Source organism: Dreissena polymorpha, chromosome 1 (assembly GCF_020536995.1).
Source record: "Dreissena polymorpha isolate Duluth1 chromosome 1, UMN_Dpol_1.0, whole genome shotgun sequence".
Lineage (NCBI taxonomy): Eukaryota > Metazoa > Mollusca > Bivalvia > Myida > Dreissenidae > Dreissena > Dreissena polymorpha.
The window spans coordinates 57,963,326-57,978,734 of record NC_068355.1 but is presented as its reverse complement, the minus strand read 5'-3'; the positions used below and the strand labels follow the sequence as shown (position 1 = coordinate 57,978,734).

Sequence of the window (15,409 nt, the reverse complement as noted above, 5' to 3'; positions counted from 1 at the left end):
TTACAAGACTGGTTTACATGGATCGTGAGTACATTGGCACACATGTTTACTGGTCATTTTTTCTTCATTAAATAAGTACAGAGAATCTGGCTTGTTACTAAACTTGTACACGATATTCTGCCCACAAACATAATTGACAACTTTCATGAAGATTCAACTTAAATTGCCTTGAAATAGTGAGCAGAAGCCAATTGTATAAATATGGATAACTCTTATCCAGCGGATAACTTTTGGTTATCTTCAATTTTAGGATATCTTTTTTCGGTTAGCGATTGTATAAAAAAATAGTTATCCAAAACGGTTCACGTTATGGTTAAGTTTTGGATAAGATTTAGCCAAGATATTTGACGTCGGTTATCTTTATCCAAATGAAGAACGCGCTGACAAAATGGCTGACTTTGACATACCGAACGCTAGACGACCAAGACAATTTCGACGAATAGACAGATTTACGGAAACTGACGACCCTGAAGAAATACGACGACGATTTAGATTTACACATTACAGCATTGACCGCATAGAACGACTGATCGGACATAGACTTGAGAGACCAACTGGACGGAATCAACCCTTGACACCGAGGCAGCAAATATTGATAACACTGAGATTTTTTGCTTCTGGAAATTTTTTGCAATTAATAGGGGATACTTTTGGGGTGGACATTGCCACGGTTTCAAGGGTAGTGACCAGAGTAACTGACGAACTGTGTGACCTGAAAGACCAAACAATTAAATTCCCGACGACGGACAGACATAAATCAATTATTAAACAGAATTTTTTCAAAATCGCTGGATTTCCGTCTGTAATTGCGGCGATCGACGGAACACACGTTCGCATCATTGCTCCCCATGAACACGAGGAGCAATATGTGAACAGAAAGCACTATCACAGTGTCAATGTACAGGCAACGTGCGACCATCGAGGTATTTATCAATTTGTACACAAAAATTCAAAACATAATTTTAGTTCTTACCTTCAAGTTTGAGTATCCCTTCATTTTATAAATCCATTTATTTATATTTATATGCATCCTGCTGTTTTACACACCAGATCAAAGATTCCGTAACAACTTACTTATGATCTGGTACGATTTTTTATTATTCAGTTTTTCTTTAAACACACGTCCTTTAAGTCCAAATTTCCACAGTGTAATGCATATTTTGCGCCCAAAAACTCACATGTACTCAGTTCAAATGACGTAACGATTCTAAATAAAGATAGGTAAAGTCTGTTTCATGGTTAAAATATAGTCTGATCCTTTGTATTATAGAGGCACAAGACAGGGAATTCTAATAGCCTTCTTTTCTCTATATTCATCCAACCCTATAAATTCATCCACCCCCTTATTTGGTAATTATGACATTTTTCTAAAAAAAAACTTAAGTAAGTAATGCTTATTTAAAACAATAATTTTGAAAATATTCACTTTTAAACAGTGTTTTTGTGTTTATTAGTCTATAAGATATATGTTTTAATGATTATATCAAAATTACTTCAAAAGATTTATGTTTTCCTATAAAAAATGTTGATTGAACAGATTGATAGGAAAGATACAGACAAATTAGTGGTTGCTAGGGTGTGCATTGTAAATTATTTTGCCATACTTTTGTTGGAAAGATATAAAATGTCTAATTTAATGTATCACTTGTGGTGAAATTCTTTTCATTCAGTAGAAAAAGTCAATTTCACTCTTAAGTGTATGAATATACAGTAAAAGAGGCTACAAAGAATTATTTTCTTGCTACATTTTAATAATAAGATGTATCATACTATTTGAATGATTTACTGCACAGGAACGTCTATAGTTAAATTGCATACATTATATTCTATGTTATCATATTTCAGGTGTATTCACCAGCATAAATGCCACATGGCCTGGAAGTACTCATGATGCTCATGTTTTCAGAACCTCAGTACTGTCTGATTATTTGGAAGCCCATCATCATGGTAAGCGCATATTCTAAAATGGATTGATATTTTTTTAATGCTATTTCATTTATTGTTGTGCATGTTCCTGTTTCTCATTTATAAATGTAAACTTATAAAGGTTATTCGCCGTGGCGTAATGGATGTCCGCCTAGCGAACTGGATGTCATGGGTTCGGAACCCACTGGGAACGTTTCTTTGATCTCCCCCAAAGACACCAAGTACTGGTTATAGTCCCAGGAAACGGACTCGAGAGCGTTTATATAAGCCTACAGCTTTCGATGCAATCGAGCTAAAATAAATAGGTTTAAACTAAAGGTTATTGTAACAAAATTGATGTGAAAATAAATTATATACATTTAGAAGAGGATCATTCTGTAATTGTTGTTTAATTGTTCTGTTCAAAGGTTTGGAGGATGGAATTGTGTTGGGGGACAGTGCCTACCCATGCAGGAAGTTTCTCATGACACCTTACCTGCATCCTGGTTAGTGCTTCTCTGTTAAACATCTTATCCATTTACCGGTCTTTACAAAATACATTTTACTGAATCTTTTCTTATAAAACATGTCTAAGTTTATTTTGATGTTATATGTTTGAAATTAATATTGTAACTATAGCATATTTACACCAGGATCCCCACAGCACAGATGTTCAATGACGCACATGCAAAGACAAGAAATGTTATCGAAAGAGCATTCGGTGTACTGAAGCGGAGGTTTCATGTCCTTCATGGAGAGGTATTAATTAAGTATTAATGTGTTAATAAGCACTATAACATTTATGTTTAATATCATTAAATATCTAAAAATATGCACCAAATTAACTTATTTTAATTTAAAATGTTTTAATATGTTCTTTAAACATTGAGGTTACGAATGAAGCCGGGCAAGGGTAACAAAAATAATTCTGGCATGTGTAGTATTGCACAATCTCGCTAAGGCATGGGGTGAGAGGGAGGCGTTCCCAGAGGAAGAAGACCCTCAACCTCCACCACTTGTCCAGCTTGAGGGTAACCCTGACGGGCAGGCTATCAGGGATGCAATAACTGCAAACATTATGACTATGTGCAATAAATTTGTTAAAAATAGTTAACTAAACAAGTAAAAGGCTGTTTGTTTGTTTGTTTGTTTTATTTGTGCATACTGTCAAGCAATTTACAATTCAATGCAATCAAGGCAATAAGTAACGTATAGATTGCATTATTATCATATTCAGAACATGCATATACATGAATGGTGCCATTATCACAGATCCAAATAAGATTACGACATGATGTATACACAGGATAACCCGTAAAGCTTAGACATGTAAACATGAAAAAGCTTATTTCCAACGGGGTCCCTGGATTTAGTCGAACAGATCTTATACGTGACTATAAATATATTGTTTTTCAGTTCTTAATATATAATCGACATGATCCTACACATGATTTCTTCTACGAATTAAGTGAATCTTTCAAAAGTTGACATGATAATACACTGACACGAATAAAAACATAAAAATAATGAATTACATAAAAATAAACAATCTAAAAGTAAAAATACATGGAATTCTTCGTCTACCTTCATATCATTTAATAGATGTGTCTTAACAAGTTTCTTAAAGTTAAATTTCGATTCGATGGACTTATGTTATCGGGTAATGCATTCCAATCCGTAATACCATTGTAGTAAATGAAGAACTAGTAAAGCCATCAACTTGAGGTACATAAAAATTAAATCGGGGATCTATTCCCATACTGATGGACATCTGTACATTTGACAAAATTGTCTTTCATATAGCTTGGACATTATTGTAGAAAATCTTATGGATGTGGTTAAGCCGAAGTTGCTTGCATCTTTGTTCAACGTTCAATAAACCAAGTTCTTCAAAATGCGATACAACAAGTGATGTCCTACAATGGGAATTGTTAATAAAACGAACCATTTTATTTTGGACTATTTGTAACTTGTGCTTAAGCTGTTTCGTGAGTCCACAATACCACGAAGAGGATACATAATCTAAATGACATTGTATTAAAGAATTACATAAGCTTTTTCTAAGACTTTTATTTAAAAAATCACGTTGTCTATATAAAAATTTAAGTCTAGAGTTAACCTTCTTGACGATATTATTTACAATCTTTATATCTAGCTTAACAATGAACAATAGCATTACATTAATAAGCACTGCACAATAATCATAATATTAATAATAATATTGAATATTAAAAAAAAACATTTATAACATACATAAATAATGATATTTAAAACAATATTAATAACATTAATAATGAGTAATAAAACTAATCATCAATAAATAACATTAATTGCAAATGAAGACGGACGGGACATTGCAAGGCACCATGGGTGACTTGATCTATGTATGGCGTAATAGTATTCAGAATGATGTACGGACATAGACAAAACAAGTCTTAAAAATGTGTGTTCATTTACATCTGATAAAGACAAAACAAGTCTATAAAATGTGTGTTCATTTACATCTGATAAAGACAAACAAGTCTATAAAATGTGTGTTCATTTACATCTGATAAAGACAAAACAAGTCTTAAAAATGGTGTGTTCATAAATATATAGTTTAATAATTTGATTATTTTCCCTGTGCATAATTATAGAGATCCATTATGTTTACATTTAACTGACAACTAGGTCAGCCATCAGCTGATTGAACAGATGTATTTAAATATAGGTCAGGAATTTTCTCACGCACCTTGTAAACACTGTCTACTACTTGAGTGTCTACTCTGGTGGATAGTGTACTGCAGTAATTTAATGGTATAGGCAAAGGTGTAAATTAGTAAGAATAACTTACTTTATTTACAATTTTGTGTTTATTGTGAGATGATTTTATGTTTCATCCATATAATTTTAAATAGTAACTAAATGTTAAGTCACTTGTTTGTAAAACCTTGCAAGAGGTAATTGTTGTAGTTGGCTATTTTCAATTGCCACTTTCTACACTAAGTCTTGGTCACTGACCATCATTCACATATATTAAATACTTGGAACTTAAAACCCCTTGTGTTGTTAAAACAAACCCCAGCTACAAATGTAATGTCATTTATTATCATTTTTAGAATATTTTTTTTTCAAAATGATAAAAATGTTGTTTTATGACATTCTTTTACAGTTTGTCTTTGGCAAATGCCATCATGAGCTTTCCCTCCTCAAAAAACTCTCTCTGGGATTTCATAAGGAGCAACTTTTCCTGTTTGAACTGCATGGCTCTCCAGCATAATATGCCATCTGCAGTTCCCTCAGGGTCTGCTCTTTCCTGATTTATAGGAAAGTGCTTTGTAGCATTTTTTACCATAAACATTTATAAATAATAAGTTATTATAACTTAATAACAAAATCTTATTTATTATGTCATACATCTGCAGTGTTTATGTTGATTTTTAAATCTAAGTAAGGTCTAAGAGTTTTCCCATTTAAATTTGATTTCCTTAATGGTATTATTAAATTTATTAAATAAATGAAATTATTACACAAAGTTTGAATATATAACAAATGAGAAAAAAAATAGGATATACCTTTTACCAATAGCTGGATTCCTGCTTGGTTTAATTTCCTTATTATTCACAGGAACAGGCACACTAAGAACTGAATGCAGATATTTATTTTACATCTTGTTAAATACTTATTTACAATGTTAAGTTTCAATATTTTCTATGGAATAAAACACTTTAAGTTAATGCATTTAACTTATCTTATTAACTTCATAAGTGTGGTCAATAGGTGTTTCTTGATTGAATAAGCCAATTATGATATTTACCCTTGATCTGCACTGCTGTCTTTTGATGTTTCTGGAAAAAAAAATTGAAATCATTTATTAAAAATTTAGAAAACAATATTAACTTATTTTATTTCCTGTGATTTTAAAAATAATATATAGTCAATATGATTAAGAGCAACAGTATATTCAATTATTTATAACTGCATCAGGGATGGAAATTAGTGGTTGACCGTAAGCCCGGGGCATGTAGATTTTGGCCTGGGCAACTCAATTTCAAAAGTTGGTAGTCAAGCCGTGCAACTTATTTTTTTTTAAGCTTGAAACAAATCAGTTGCATTAAAAAAATTGTGACTGTGGATCAACAATTGGAAAAAAAGTTACTTTGTGTTGTTAGAAACAACCTTTTTAACTTTTTGCATTTGGGAAACATTTGTAAGAGGCTTGTAATTTTGGGCAAACAAAATCACTGATTTCAAAATGTTAATTTTGTTTTGTATAAATGTGTAAGTAAATTATTACTATTGTTAAGCCATGTTTTGAATGCATGTACAACAATAAATAAATTATACTTGATTTATTGAGTGATAATTGTTATGACATGTAATGTCATTTGTGTGTTTTTTCTTAATGCTCCATATTAATTGCTTATCATTGTTGGATGCAAGTGAACATTAATGACAAGCTATCTAACTTTCCTTGACATGTTGCTATTACAAAGTCATGTATTTAAAAAAGTAAAAGTAACAATAGAACTTACCATTTACTGTTTCATCATCGTCGAATGGACGAATATCGGCAGCAAAGTTGAGGAAGTCTAAAATGTAAAAACATGAACATCATTGAAATATAAAAAAAATGATTATAAATATATTTAAAATATTATTAAAGTAACAATATTATGTATTCCCCTTACGTAGCCTCATTTTACTTGGCAAACTGACCCTACGCCAATGTCGGAAGTCGTGGAGATGTCACATACAAGAGCATGTAACACTTTAAAAACAAACGCATGATTTTCTCAGATTATAATCTACTTGCAAGAAAGGAAATTAATAGTACGATTATAATGTCAATTTCTCGCTAATCATTAAAGGCATTTGCGTACATAGTAGTCTATTGATTATTTTAGTATCCATTAATCTACGAAAAAAATGAACTCTTCCAAAAGACTACACAATCTAGAAAATTCTATGCTAGAAGCGTGTAATGTTTATCAGTGACAGTGTGATTTTTTAAGCGACATGGAGGCACATGGAATGTGTTTTGTTTCTTGCAACGGAAATTAAAATAAATTGGATTTAATACCATCCAGTTGGAGCAGCTCAACAAATCCTGTTGCCCTGCGCACTGCACCTAACGAGAATAATAATAGGTATGGATTAAATGGAATTATGTGAATATTGAATGAAAGGTAAGAATAGTTAGATACATGTATGTAGCTGGCACAGAAAAAATTACGCACTCGACAGTGCTAGTCTTTCAGTGGTTTATGATTTAGGTATAATCTAATTGGTGTTGTATTTATAAATTAGGTACAATTGCAGTGGAGCGGTTTCATAATAAATATAGTTTATTTGTTTTGTAAATAATTAAGTATCAACGGGTGGTCACATACCGATGGGGGGGTTCGATGGAAAGCACCGGAATCCTAGTCTCATTTAGAGACGCGCAAAGAATTTAGAGATACTTTTATATGGGGCTAAATTCTTTATTACCCATATAAAAAGTAGCTTAATATTTAAGAGCGTCAAAATTTGGACTACCAGAATCCCACTGAAGGACGGCGTGTCCTTCATTGTTTCAATGATTGACATCGTTACCGTGTCTGCGGCTTTCATCGGATGTCCGCACCCGTCTGCCGGGCGTTGTTTTTCGCTCCATCGTAAGCTGACTCTCTGGCCTTCGCGACCATTTTCCCGATATTTTTCTAAATAAATAACACACAATAAAAATACTGATTACATAATTTGTCTTATTCGATCTCGGCAACATATTACAATCAGTCACTCGCGCAATTTGAAACTTGTCAGATATTTACGGAAAATGCGAATTGTTCATTTCTGAAATTGAAGGAATGACAATAAGCTCTATAAATTTTTGTAATTATGCATAATCTCTATATAATAGTCTCTAGAAATTGTATACGGATTCATATTGCGTTCATCAAAAATGGCCCTATGATTACATGCGCACGGACGTTGATCTCCGACTTCGCTTGTGGAATACTAACACTATGAGCTGTACGTATGTACTCATAAAAGCTCAAGCATTCAAGAAGAACTAAACCTTTCACGTCGTCAAATCTTGCGACACGCACGACCGACGGAATTCACTTTTTTCCGTTATTTCGGCCCACGCCCCATCTTGAATTTTCTTGGTGACTGGTGTTGAGCGCTTGAAAATTTCTTTGTCAAAACTTTGTCAAATTTCCATAACACCTTCAGCGGATTAGAGCAGTTTTCTCCTCATGGGAAAAGTTAACTGACCGTTTTTTTACGAAGCAGAAATCTGTTTCAGCCATTTTGTTGTCGTCTGAAATGACACTTTCCGCGAAACCGTCTTGACCGGAACCAGATTAAATATGCATTGTGGGTTTTTTATGTTTGGCTAACTTTAACCAAATCGGATAAAGATATCCAATGCGACTTGCATTTTTATACAATAGGATAACCACGTTGGAATAACATATCCAAAAAACGGATAAAGTTAAACCGAAAGGTTAATCTTTTGGATTGGCTAAAGTTATCCATATTTATACAATTGGGCTGACTCTTGAATATTTAACGTTTTCAAAAAAGATTTAACGTTTAACGTTTATTTAATGTATTTAACGTTTTCAAACAGATTTTATCCAAATTATGAAACCTCAGAATATTATCAGGAGATAATTTATGTTTACTGATTTGAGGAGACCCTAACCTCACACTCGGCCAGTGCTGCCCTTTTATTTATTACAAAATATTTATTTTTTTGACGTTTGATCATTTATAAATCTCTCATTAAATTGTATTAATTTATTCTTATTGTAGACATTTAATTTTTAATGGTTTAACAACAATGGGAATAATATATTCTATCTACAAATATTAATGACAAAAAAATTAATACGCAACAGGGAGCATTCCAGATACGTCCGCGCGCTCGAAAGTGCCCTTTTGACAAAAAAAAGCTCACTGCCCTTATCAAACCCTAGCTTGGCCCAGTAATGTTTCGTGATAACATTAAAAGGTAAATAAAAAATAACCTCATAGCAACACGATTCAGATTCAATAGCAATGAACAGGCAATACACTTCAATTAAATGAGCAGAACCTTGACTTTATGAGAACGGTAATTGTAGCAGATAATAAATAAAAGATAGGCGTAGGGGATATGGTGTCCGCCTAGCGATCGGGAGGTCACGTGTTCGATCCCCACTGTGGGAGCGTTCATTAGGTATCCCCATAGACACCAAGTACTGGTTCTATGCCCAGGACACGGATTCGAGAGCGTTTCAAATAAGCCTTAGGTGTTCTATGCAATCGAGCTAAATAAATAGGTTGAACTAAACTAAACTAAGGCGAATTTACATAGCGGTTGTGTGATTCAATCTATGTCCATCTTTAGCCCATAAAATGGTTAAATTATTGCAAATTAATAACACTCGTATAGCCCAGTTACTATTAAAATGTTACGATCAACCATATTACCGAGACTCATGCGTGTTTCAGAGAGAAATATCGTCACAAGATGACCTACTTGCGTCAGTAACCGTAAAGTTTATTCCGTAGTGATAACCACGGTGCCTATACCACGTGACTTTTTAAGATCTGTGTTGGGAGAATTAAGCGCGACCCAGTTAAGATTTTTAATGATGCCTTTTTAAATATTCACACCATTTTCAAATGGGATTAATGGAGAGCCCGCTCATTCGTGAAAGTTTTCTATAGGTATATTGATCTTTGAAAACGAATAAGTATTTTTTTTTAGTAAAGTGCAACCGCGCGTTTGTAATATGAAGTCCCCACATTGATCCGATATTTTCTAACCGTTCAAACGCGCGGTTGCACTTACTGAAAAAAAATCTTATTTTTTAATACATCATGATACCTATAGAAAACCTTACGAATGAGCGGACTCTCCACTTTATCCCATTAAAAATGGTGAAATATTTTAAAAGATATCCTTAAAATGTTAACTGGGTCGCGCTTTATTCTCCCAACACAGATTCGAAAAAGTCACGTGGTATAGGCACTGTTGTAATACGACTCCTTGCTTGATAAACCTATTAATTTTATTATTGGAATATCATATTAACTATTGAAGGATCGTTTGTTCAATTGCTTAATTGATAGTTTCAATATGTATGTTATTAGCAATTTGTATAATATTGATCATTAAATGCTCAAAAACCTTGATTAAAAAATGAATATAATTCTCGCTCTTGGAAAACCGGGCTACATGCATGTGCATAAAGTGTCGTCCCAAGTAGCATGCGCAGTTCAACACTTTTCGCATGTACATAGTATTTTTGTTTAAAGAAATTCTCGTTTAAACAAACAGCGAGTCTATGCGGAAAGTGTCGTTCCTGATTAGTCTTGTGCAATGTACATGCTACGCTGGGATGACATTTTACGAACATGCATTAAGCCTGGGATGACATTTTACGAACATGCATTAAGCCTGGGATGACATTTTACGAACATGCATTAAGCCTGGGATGACCTTTTACGAGCATGCATTAAGCCTGGGATGACATTTACGAACATGCATTAAGCCTGGGATGACATTTTACGAACATGCATTAAGCCTGGTTATTCTAGAGAGATGCTCATATTGTATCTTCATATAGGACAATATTTTATGAACTTTTCGAATTAGCACATTATTAAGTGTCGACCTTTTTTTACAGTTCTGAAGGTATGTGTAAATTGCTTTATGAGAACAGCATAAAACGATAACGGCCTGCACGTACTTAACAGGCTGTTCAGATTGTATGCGGTTTGCTGCTCATTAGTATCTCATGGTTTGGACATGTAGCCTTTACAATTTAATTTAAGTAATAAAGGTATTCAATTCCAATTGATTTCTAAGGGACTACGTGTACACGCGTCAAAGTGTGCGCAGCATAGGATTAGGTGACCCGGAATAAAATTGTTCCTTACATGATGAGAAACACCACTCCGCCACTAATCCCTCCTCCTCCCCCTCCTCCTCCTGTACAAGGATTCAGCGGCCCGGCCTCGTTACACGCCCCCGGACATGCGCACACCGTCTTCAATGTCAGCGTCTGTAGGCGCGATCACAAAAATCTCTCTTTTCATGGCTTGCATAAACTTATTTTGGCAGTAATAAACTTGCATACTCTCATTTTGGGAGTAATAAACTTTCATAATAAACTTACAAAAACTAATTTAGGAGTTATAAACTTGCAAAAACTTATTTTGGGAATTTTAAACTTGCATTAACTCATTTTGGGAGTTTTAAACTTGCATAAACTTATTTTGGGAGTTTTAAACTTGCATTAGCTCATTTAGAGAGTTTTAAACTTGCATAAATGTAATTTTGGAGTTTTAAATTTCCATGAACTCCTTTTGGAGTTTTAAACTTGCATAAACTTATTTTGGGAGTTTTAAACTTTCTTAAACTTCTTTTTGGAATAAAACTTTTATTTGTTCATCTCAGTAGTTCCAAATTGTCAGTCATCAAAACTTTTATCAATGCTCAAGACTGTCATTATCCTACACGTGAAGTCATTACTTAAAAAGTTATCATTTAAAGGGAGGCTCCGTTTAACATACATAATACATAAACATTTACGAAAGGTCTTAATAGCAATTGTAATTGGCACAAAATATTGGTGTTTGATGAGATTGTAAGTGTATGTTTGTTTGTAGGTTTCATGATCAGTACATACATACGTTAAACCCAGCAGCTCGAGTATTGTTTTGAGTTGGTAAGCACACTTTCTATTGTTGTATGTTATGTTTCGTTCCGCATCATGGAGCAGTAACGCATATGTTATTTGTTTTTTGAACTGTTATTAAATGTACATGTACATGATTATTTTGAATCAATATTTCAATATCTTTAATTTACCTAAATAGAATGAGGGTTTATTCCTAATTCGTCATACAGTGCTGAAAGATATGATGACACATTGAATTGTGTATTTTAATTCTTAAAAAAGGTTTGCATGAATGATCTCTAGTTCTTTTCAAGAATAATATCCCAAGATTTCAGTTGGGAATTCATATTATTTACAAACTGATAAAACTGGATGAAGTATTATGTTACCGTGATCTGAAATTGATTGTATTGTATTGTATTGTATTGTTTTATACCAGTTTCCGTTTTTAAATAAAGTTAAACCCAAATATTTGAATGAAGTGACGATTTTAAACCGTTCTCGATATAAAGTAACGTCACAACTTGTATATGAGTATTAATATGCATGCATTCATACATACAAGTGATAAACATATATTTATACGGACGTATGAGTGGATGAGTGATAAACATGCGTGTGTACGAGCATATGAGTGATAAACATGCATGTGTACGAACATACGAGTGATACACATGCATGTATATGTACATATGAGTGATTAAAATGCATGTGCACGAACATATGAGTGATAAACATGCATAAACACACACGAATGATAAACAGACATGTCTACATACAAATGAGTTAAGTCCAGTAGCCCCCTGCGCAGTCATTATGGGTTTACATGCATGTAAGTCACATACCAGCTGCACTGTTGTGGCACTGCAATTCAGAAAATGATTCATAAAATGCTTTTACTAGCCACAATGACCTCGCAGGGCGGTCTAGAACTCATATGTACGTATACATGCATGTGTATACCTTGAATTATGTATACATGCATTTTTAGCACTTAATTCATGTATGCAGAATGTTGATCACTTAAATTCGTGTATACATGCATGTTTTCACTTGAATTCGTGTATACATGCATGTTTATCACTTGAACTTGTGTATACATGCATGTTTATCACTTGTGTTAATGTACAAGCTATTTTATATTTAAATATGTATGATAACTGTTCGTGTAATATGTATAAGAGTGATAAGCATGCACGTATTCATCAATAACAGTGATACGCATGCGTGTATACGTACATATGATCTAAGTCCAGAAGCACCGCCGCCCTGCGCAGTCATTATGGGTGTGCATGCATGTATGTCACATTCCAGTTGGACTGTAGTGGTACTGCAATGTCAGAAAGAAATTTCATGCAATTCTCTTCAAAATCTGTAACTGCTTGTACGTCAACAATGACTGCGCAGGACCGCTTCGCTTCGCTTCTGGATTTAACACTTATGCATGTATGTATACATGCATGTTTATCACTTGTTTTATGTACAAGTTTAAGTATATGCATATATGACTGATTAACTGGAATTGTTATGTATGTATGCGTGATACATATGAATGAATGTAACATACATAAGTGTTAAATCCAGATGCAAAGCAGCTTATATCGCTGTCCCTTAACTATCAACAAACATCAACGGTGAATTTCAATAATTGATTTTCGTTCTGGGAAAACGGGGTTTAATGCACCTGCGTAGAGAGTCGTCCCTTATTAGCCCCTGTGCACATACATTTGGCCCGGTTTCCGAGAGCAAGAATCACACCCTGACTGACCCGACAATCGGGCAGTTTTCGCTACAAAATGACCCGGTTCAAACTCCGAAGAAATATTTTTCATGTAACTTATTTTCTTAATATTGTTACTTTTGAATGATTAGAAAACCATAGTTTTTTATACATAACATTAAATTTAATTGAAAAAAAAGCTTCACGGATTTATGTAAACAAATCAGAAAACGTCACATATATATGTGAACAAGTCAAAAAACTTTACGTGTATACAATGTATGTGAAAAAAGTCAAGCAACTTCACGTATACATGTGAACGAGTCTAACAACTTAACGTATACATCTTAACTGAGAATTTTAAGGGCCTTATCAGATAGGAGACTTGCTTGTATAAATCAAAATTAAAGCACATTCTTAGATATTCCTATTTAAAGAATATTCTTATTCTTATATCAATGTCTAAGAATTGATTGATGAATACGAGCCATGAACGTACGTGGGGAGTTAATGACCCGCACTGTATCCAATCAGAACTTACGTGAGGAGTTAATGACCCGCAGTGTATCCAATCCGAACTTACATTAGGAGTTCATGACCCGCGGTATATCCAATCCGAACGTGCTTAGAAGTCCATGACCCGCGGTATATCCAATCCGAACGTGCGTTAGAAGTCCATGACCCGCGGTATATCCAATCCGAACGTGCGTTAGAAGTCTATGACCCGCAGTGTATCCAATCAAAACTTAAGTGAGGAGTTCATGACCGGCCGTGTATCCAATCGGAACTTACCTTAGAAGTCCATCGCGCGAAGTGTATCCAATCAGAACATAAGTAAGGAGTTCGTGACCGACCGTGTACTAAATCAGAACTGAAGTGAGGAGACCATGACCGGCCGGATATCCAATCTTAACTTACGTGATAAGTCCGTGACCAGCCGTGTATCCAATCAAAACTTGACCACCGTGTATCCAATCAGAACTTTCGTGAGTAGTTCGTGACCGGGCGTGTATCCAATCAGAACTTACGTGAGTAGTTCGTGACCGGGCGTGTATCCAATCCGAACTTACGTGAGTAGTTCGTGACCGGGCTTGTATCCAATAAGAACTTACGTGAGCAGTCCGCGACCCGCCGTGTATCCAACTTCCAGACCGGAATCTCCCGCGCCTAACTGCGCCGTCTGCTGGTCGCCAATGTCACTCGACTGCTCGATAGTGTTAGTCTGGCAAGCCTGGAGCAGACGACACATTACAAGAGGTTAAAGGTTACTTTACACTAAATCAGTTTGTATCTTCCGGCGACCATTCGAATGAAGTGACTATTTCGAAAGAGTCAATTTTCTCTTCCGCTTTAAAAAGTAATTTAGCGATCGTGATCAGCTTTTTTGATTATTTTATGACTACATTTTGAAATCTGTTTATTAGAAACCTGGTGTGCTGATCCCTATATTGCTTAAAGCTCGATTGGTCATAGTCGGCTCGGGTGCTTCTTAAACGTACCCCGGGTACTCTTATGTAAACTACAATTTTATCCGGGTAGGAAAATATACTAAAACGTATCCTGAATACTTTACGCTAAATTCACGTTCAATATCATTATACTTAATAATTCGTTTACCAATTTTATTAAAATTTGAGACCTGCGATATGACTTTTTGATTTTCTTGTTGTTTTTTTTGTTCGCATATTTCCAATGATATTCTGCATCCAAAATAAAAAAGAAACCCCCAAAAAGTCAGCTTTTTAAAGCCATTTCAAGTAACCAAATTACAGCCTGTTTTTTCTTTTTTTTTTCATAACCATTAAATTACACGTGTCGGTCCTAAGAACATGAATATTTGTAAAGCAATACTCAGTTTAATAATTAGTGAATGCAATATAATTTAGACACATATCTTTTCAGCTCCATATTAGTATCGCCATCTTCTTTGATTTCGACCAAATTATAGTAGTTTTACGCACATACTTGGGGACAGTTCGAGGTGACTCAAAGTTTCGTAAAATGGCGGAATTTACTACCTCCCCTCCCATTCACATTGTATTTTTTTCCCAATGTCAGTGTTTTCGCACATTTTTGCGACAATGGCGCGGTACCAATACTTTTCCCAATTAGGCAAAAAAAGACAATCGCTGGAACCGAA

The 15,409-nt window shown here is 34.4% G+C and overlaps 3 protein-coding genes across 4 annotated transcripts in view; 1 reads left to right on the top strand and 2 right to left on the bottom strand.

Annotated features, from left to right (window-relative positions):
• The window catches only part of LOC127881995 (uncharacterized), a 318,763-nt gene that overhangs the window by 218,985 nt on the left and 84,369 nt on the right, over nucleotides 1-15,409 (bottom strand). The window lies entirely within an intron of this gene.
• Nucleotides 389-3,019, top strand: LOC127864877 (putative nuclease HARBI1). The gene is made up of 5 exons (XM_052404768.1): nucleotides 389-923; nucleotides 1,846-1,947; nucleotides 2,334-2,411; nucleotides 2,570-2,664; nucleotides 2,867-3,019. The coding sequence occupies exons 1-5, from the start codon at nucleotides 389-391 to the stop codon at nucleotides 3,017-3,019; spliced, it is 963 nt and encodes a 320-aa protein (XP_052260728.1).
• The window catches only part of LOC127876396 (serine, glycine and glutamine-rich protein-like), a 4,100-nt gene continuing 3,068 nt past the window's right edge, over nucleotides 14,378-15,409 (bottom strand). The window contains exon 4 of the mRNA XM_052421639.1: nucleotides 14,378-14,500. Within this exon, the coding sequence (XP_052277599.1) occupies nucleotides 14,378-14,500 (123 nt within the window). The remainder of the gene's footprint in view (nucleotides 14,501-15,409) is intronic.

Coding starts and splice junctions, on each gene's coding strand:
- LOC127864877 (XM_052404768.1), top strand. CDS start 389: ATGGCTGACTTTGACATACCGAACGCTAGACGACCAAGACAATTTCGA. Junction 924..1,845: donor GGCAACGTGCGACCATCGAG/GTATTTATCAAT, acceptor ATCATATTTCAG/GTGTATTCACCAGCATAAAT. Junction 1,948..2,333: donor TTTGGAAGCCCATCATCATG/GTAAGCGCATAT, acceptor TTCTGTTCAAAG/GTTTGGAGGATGGAATTGTG.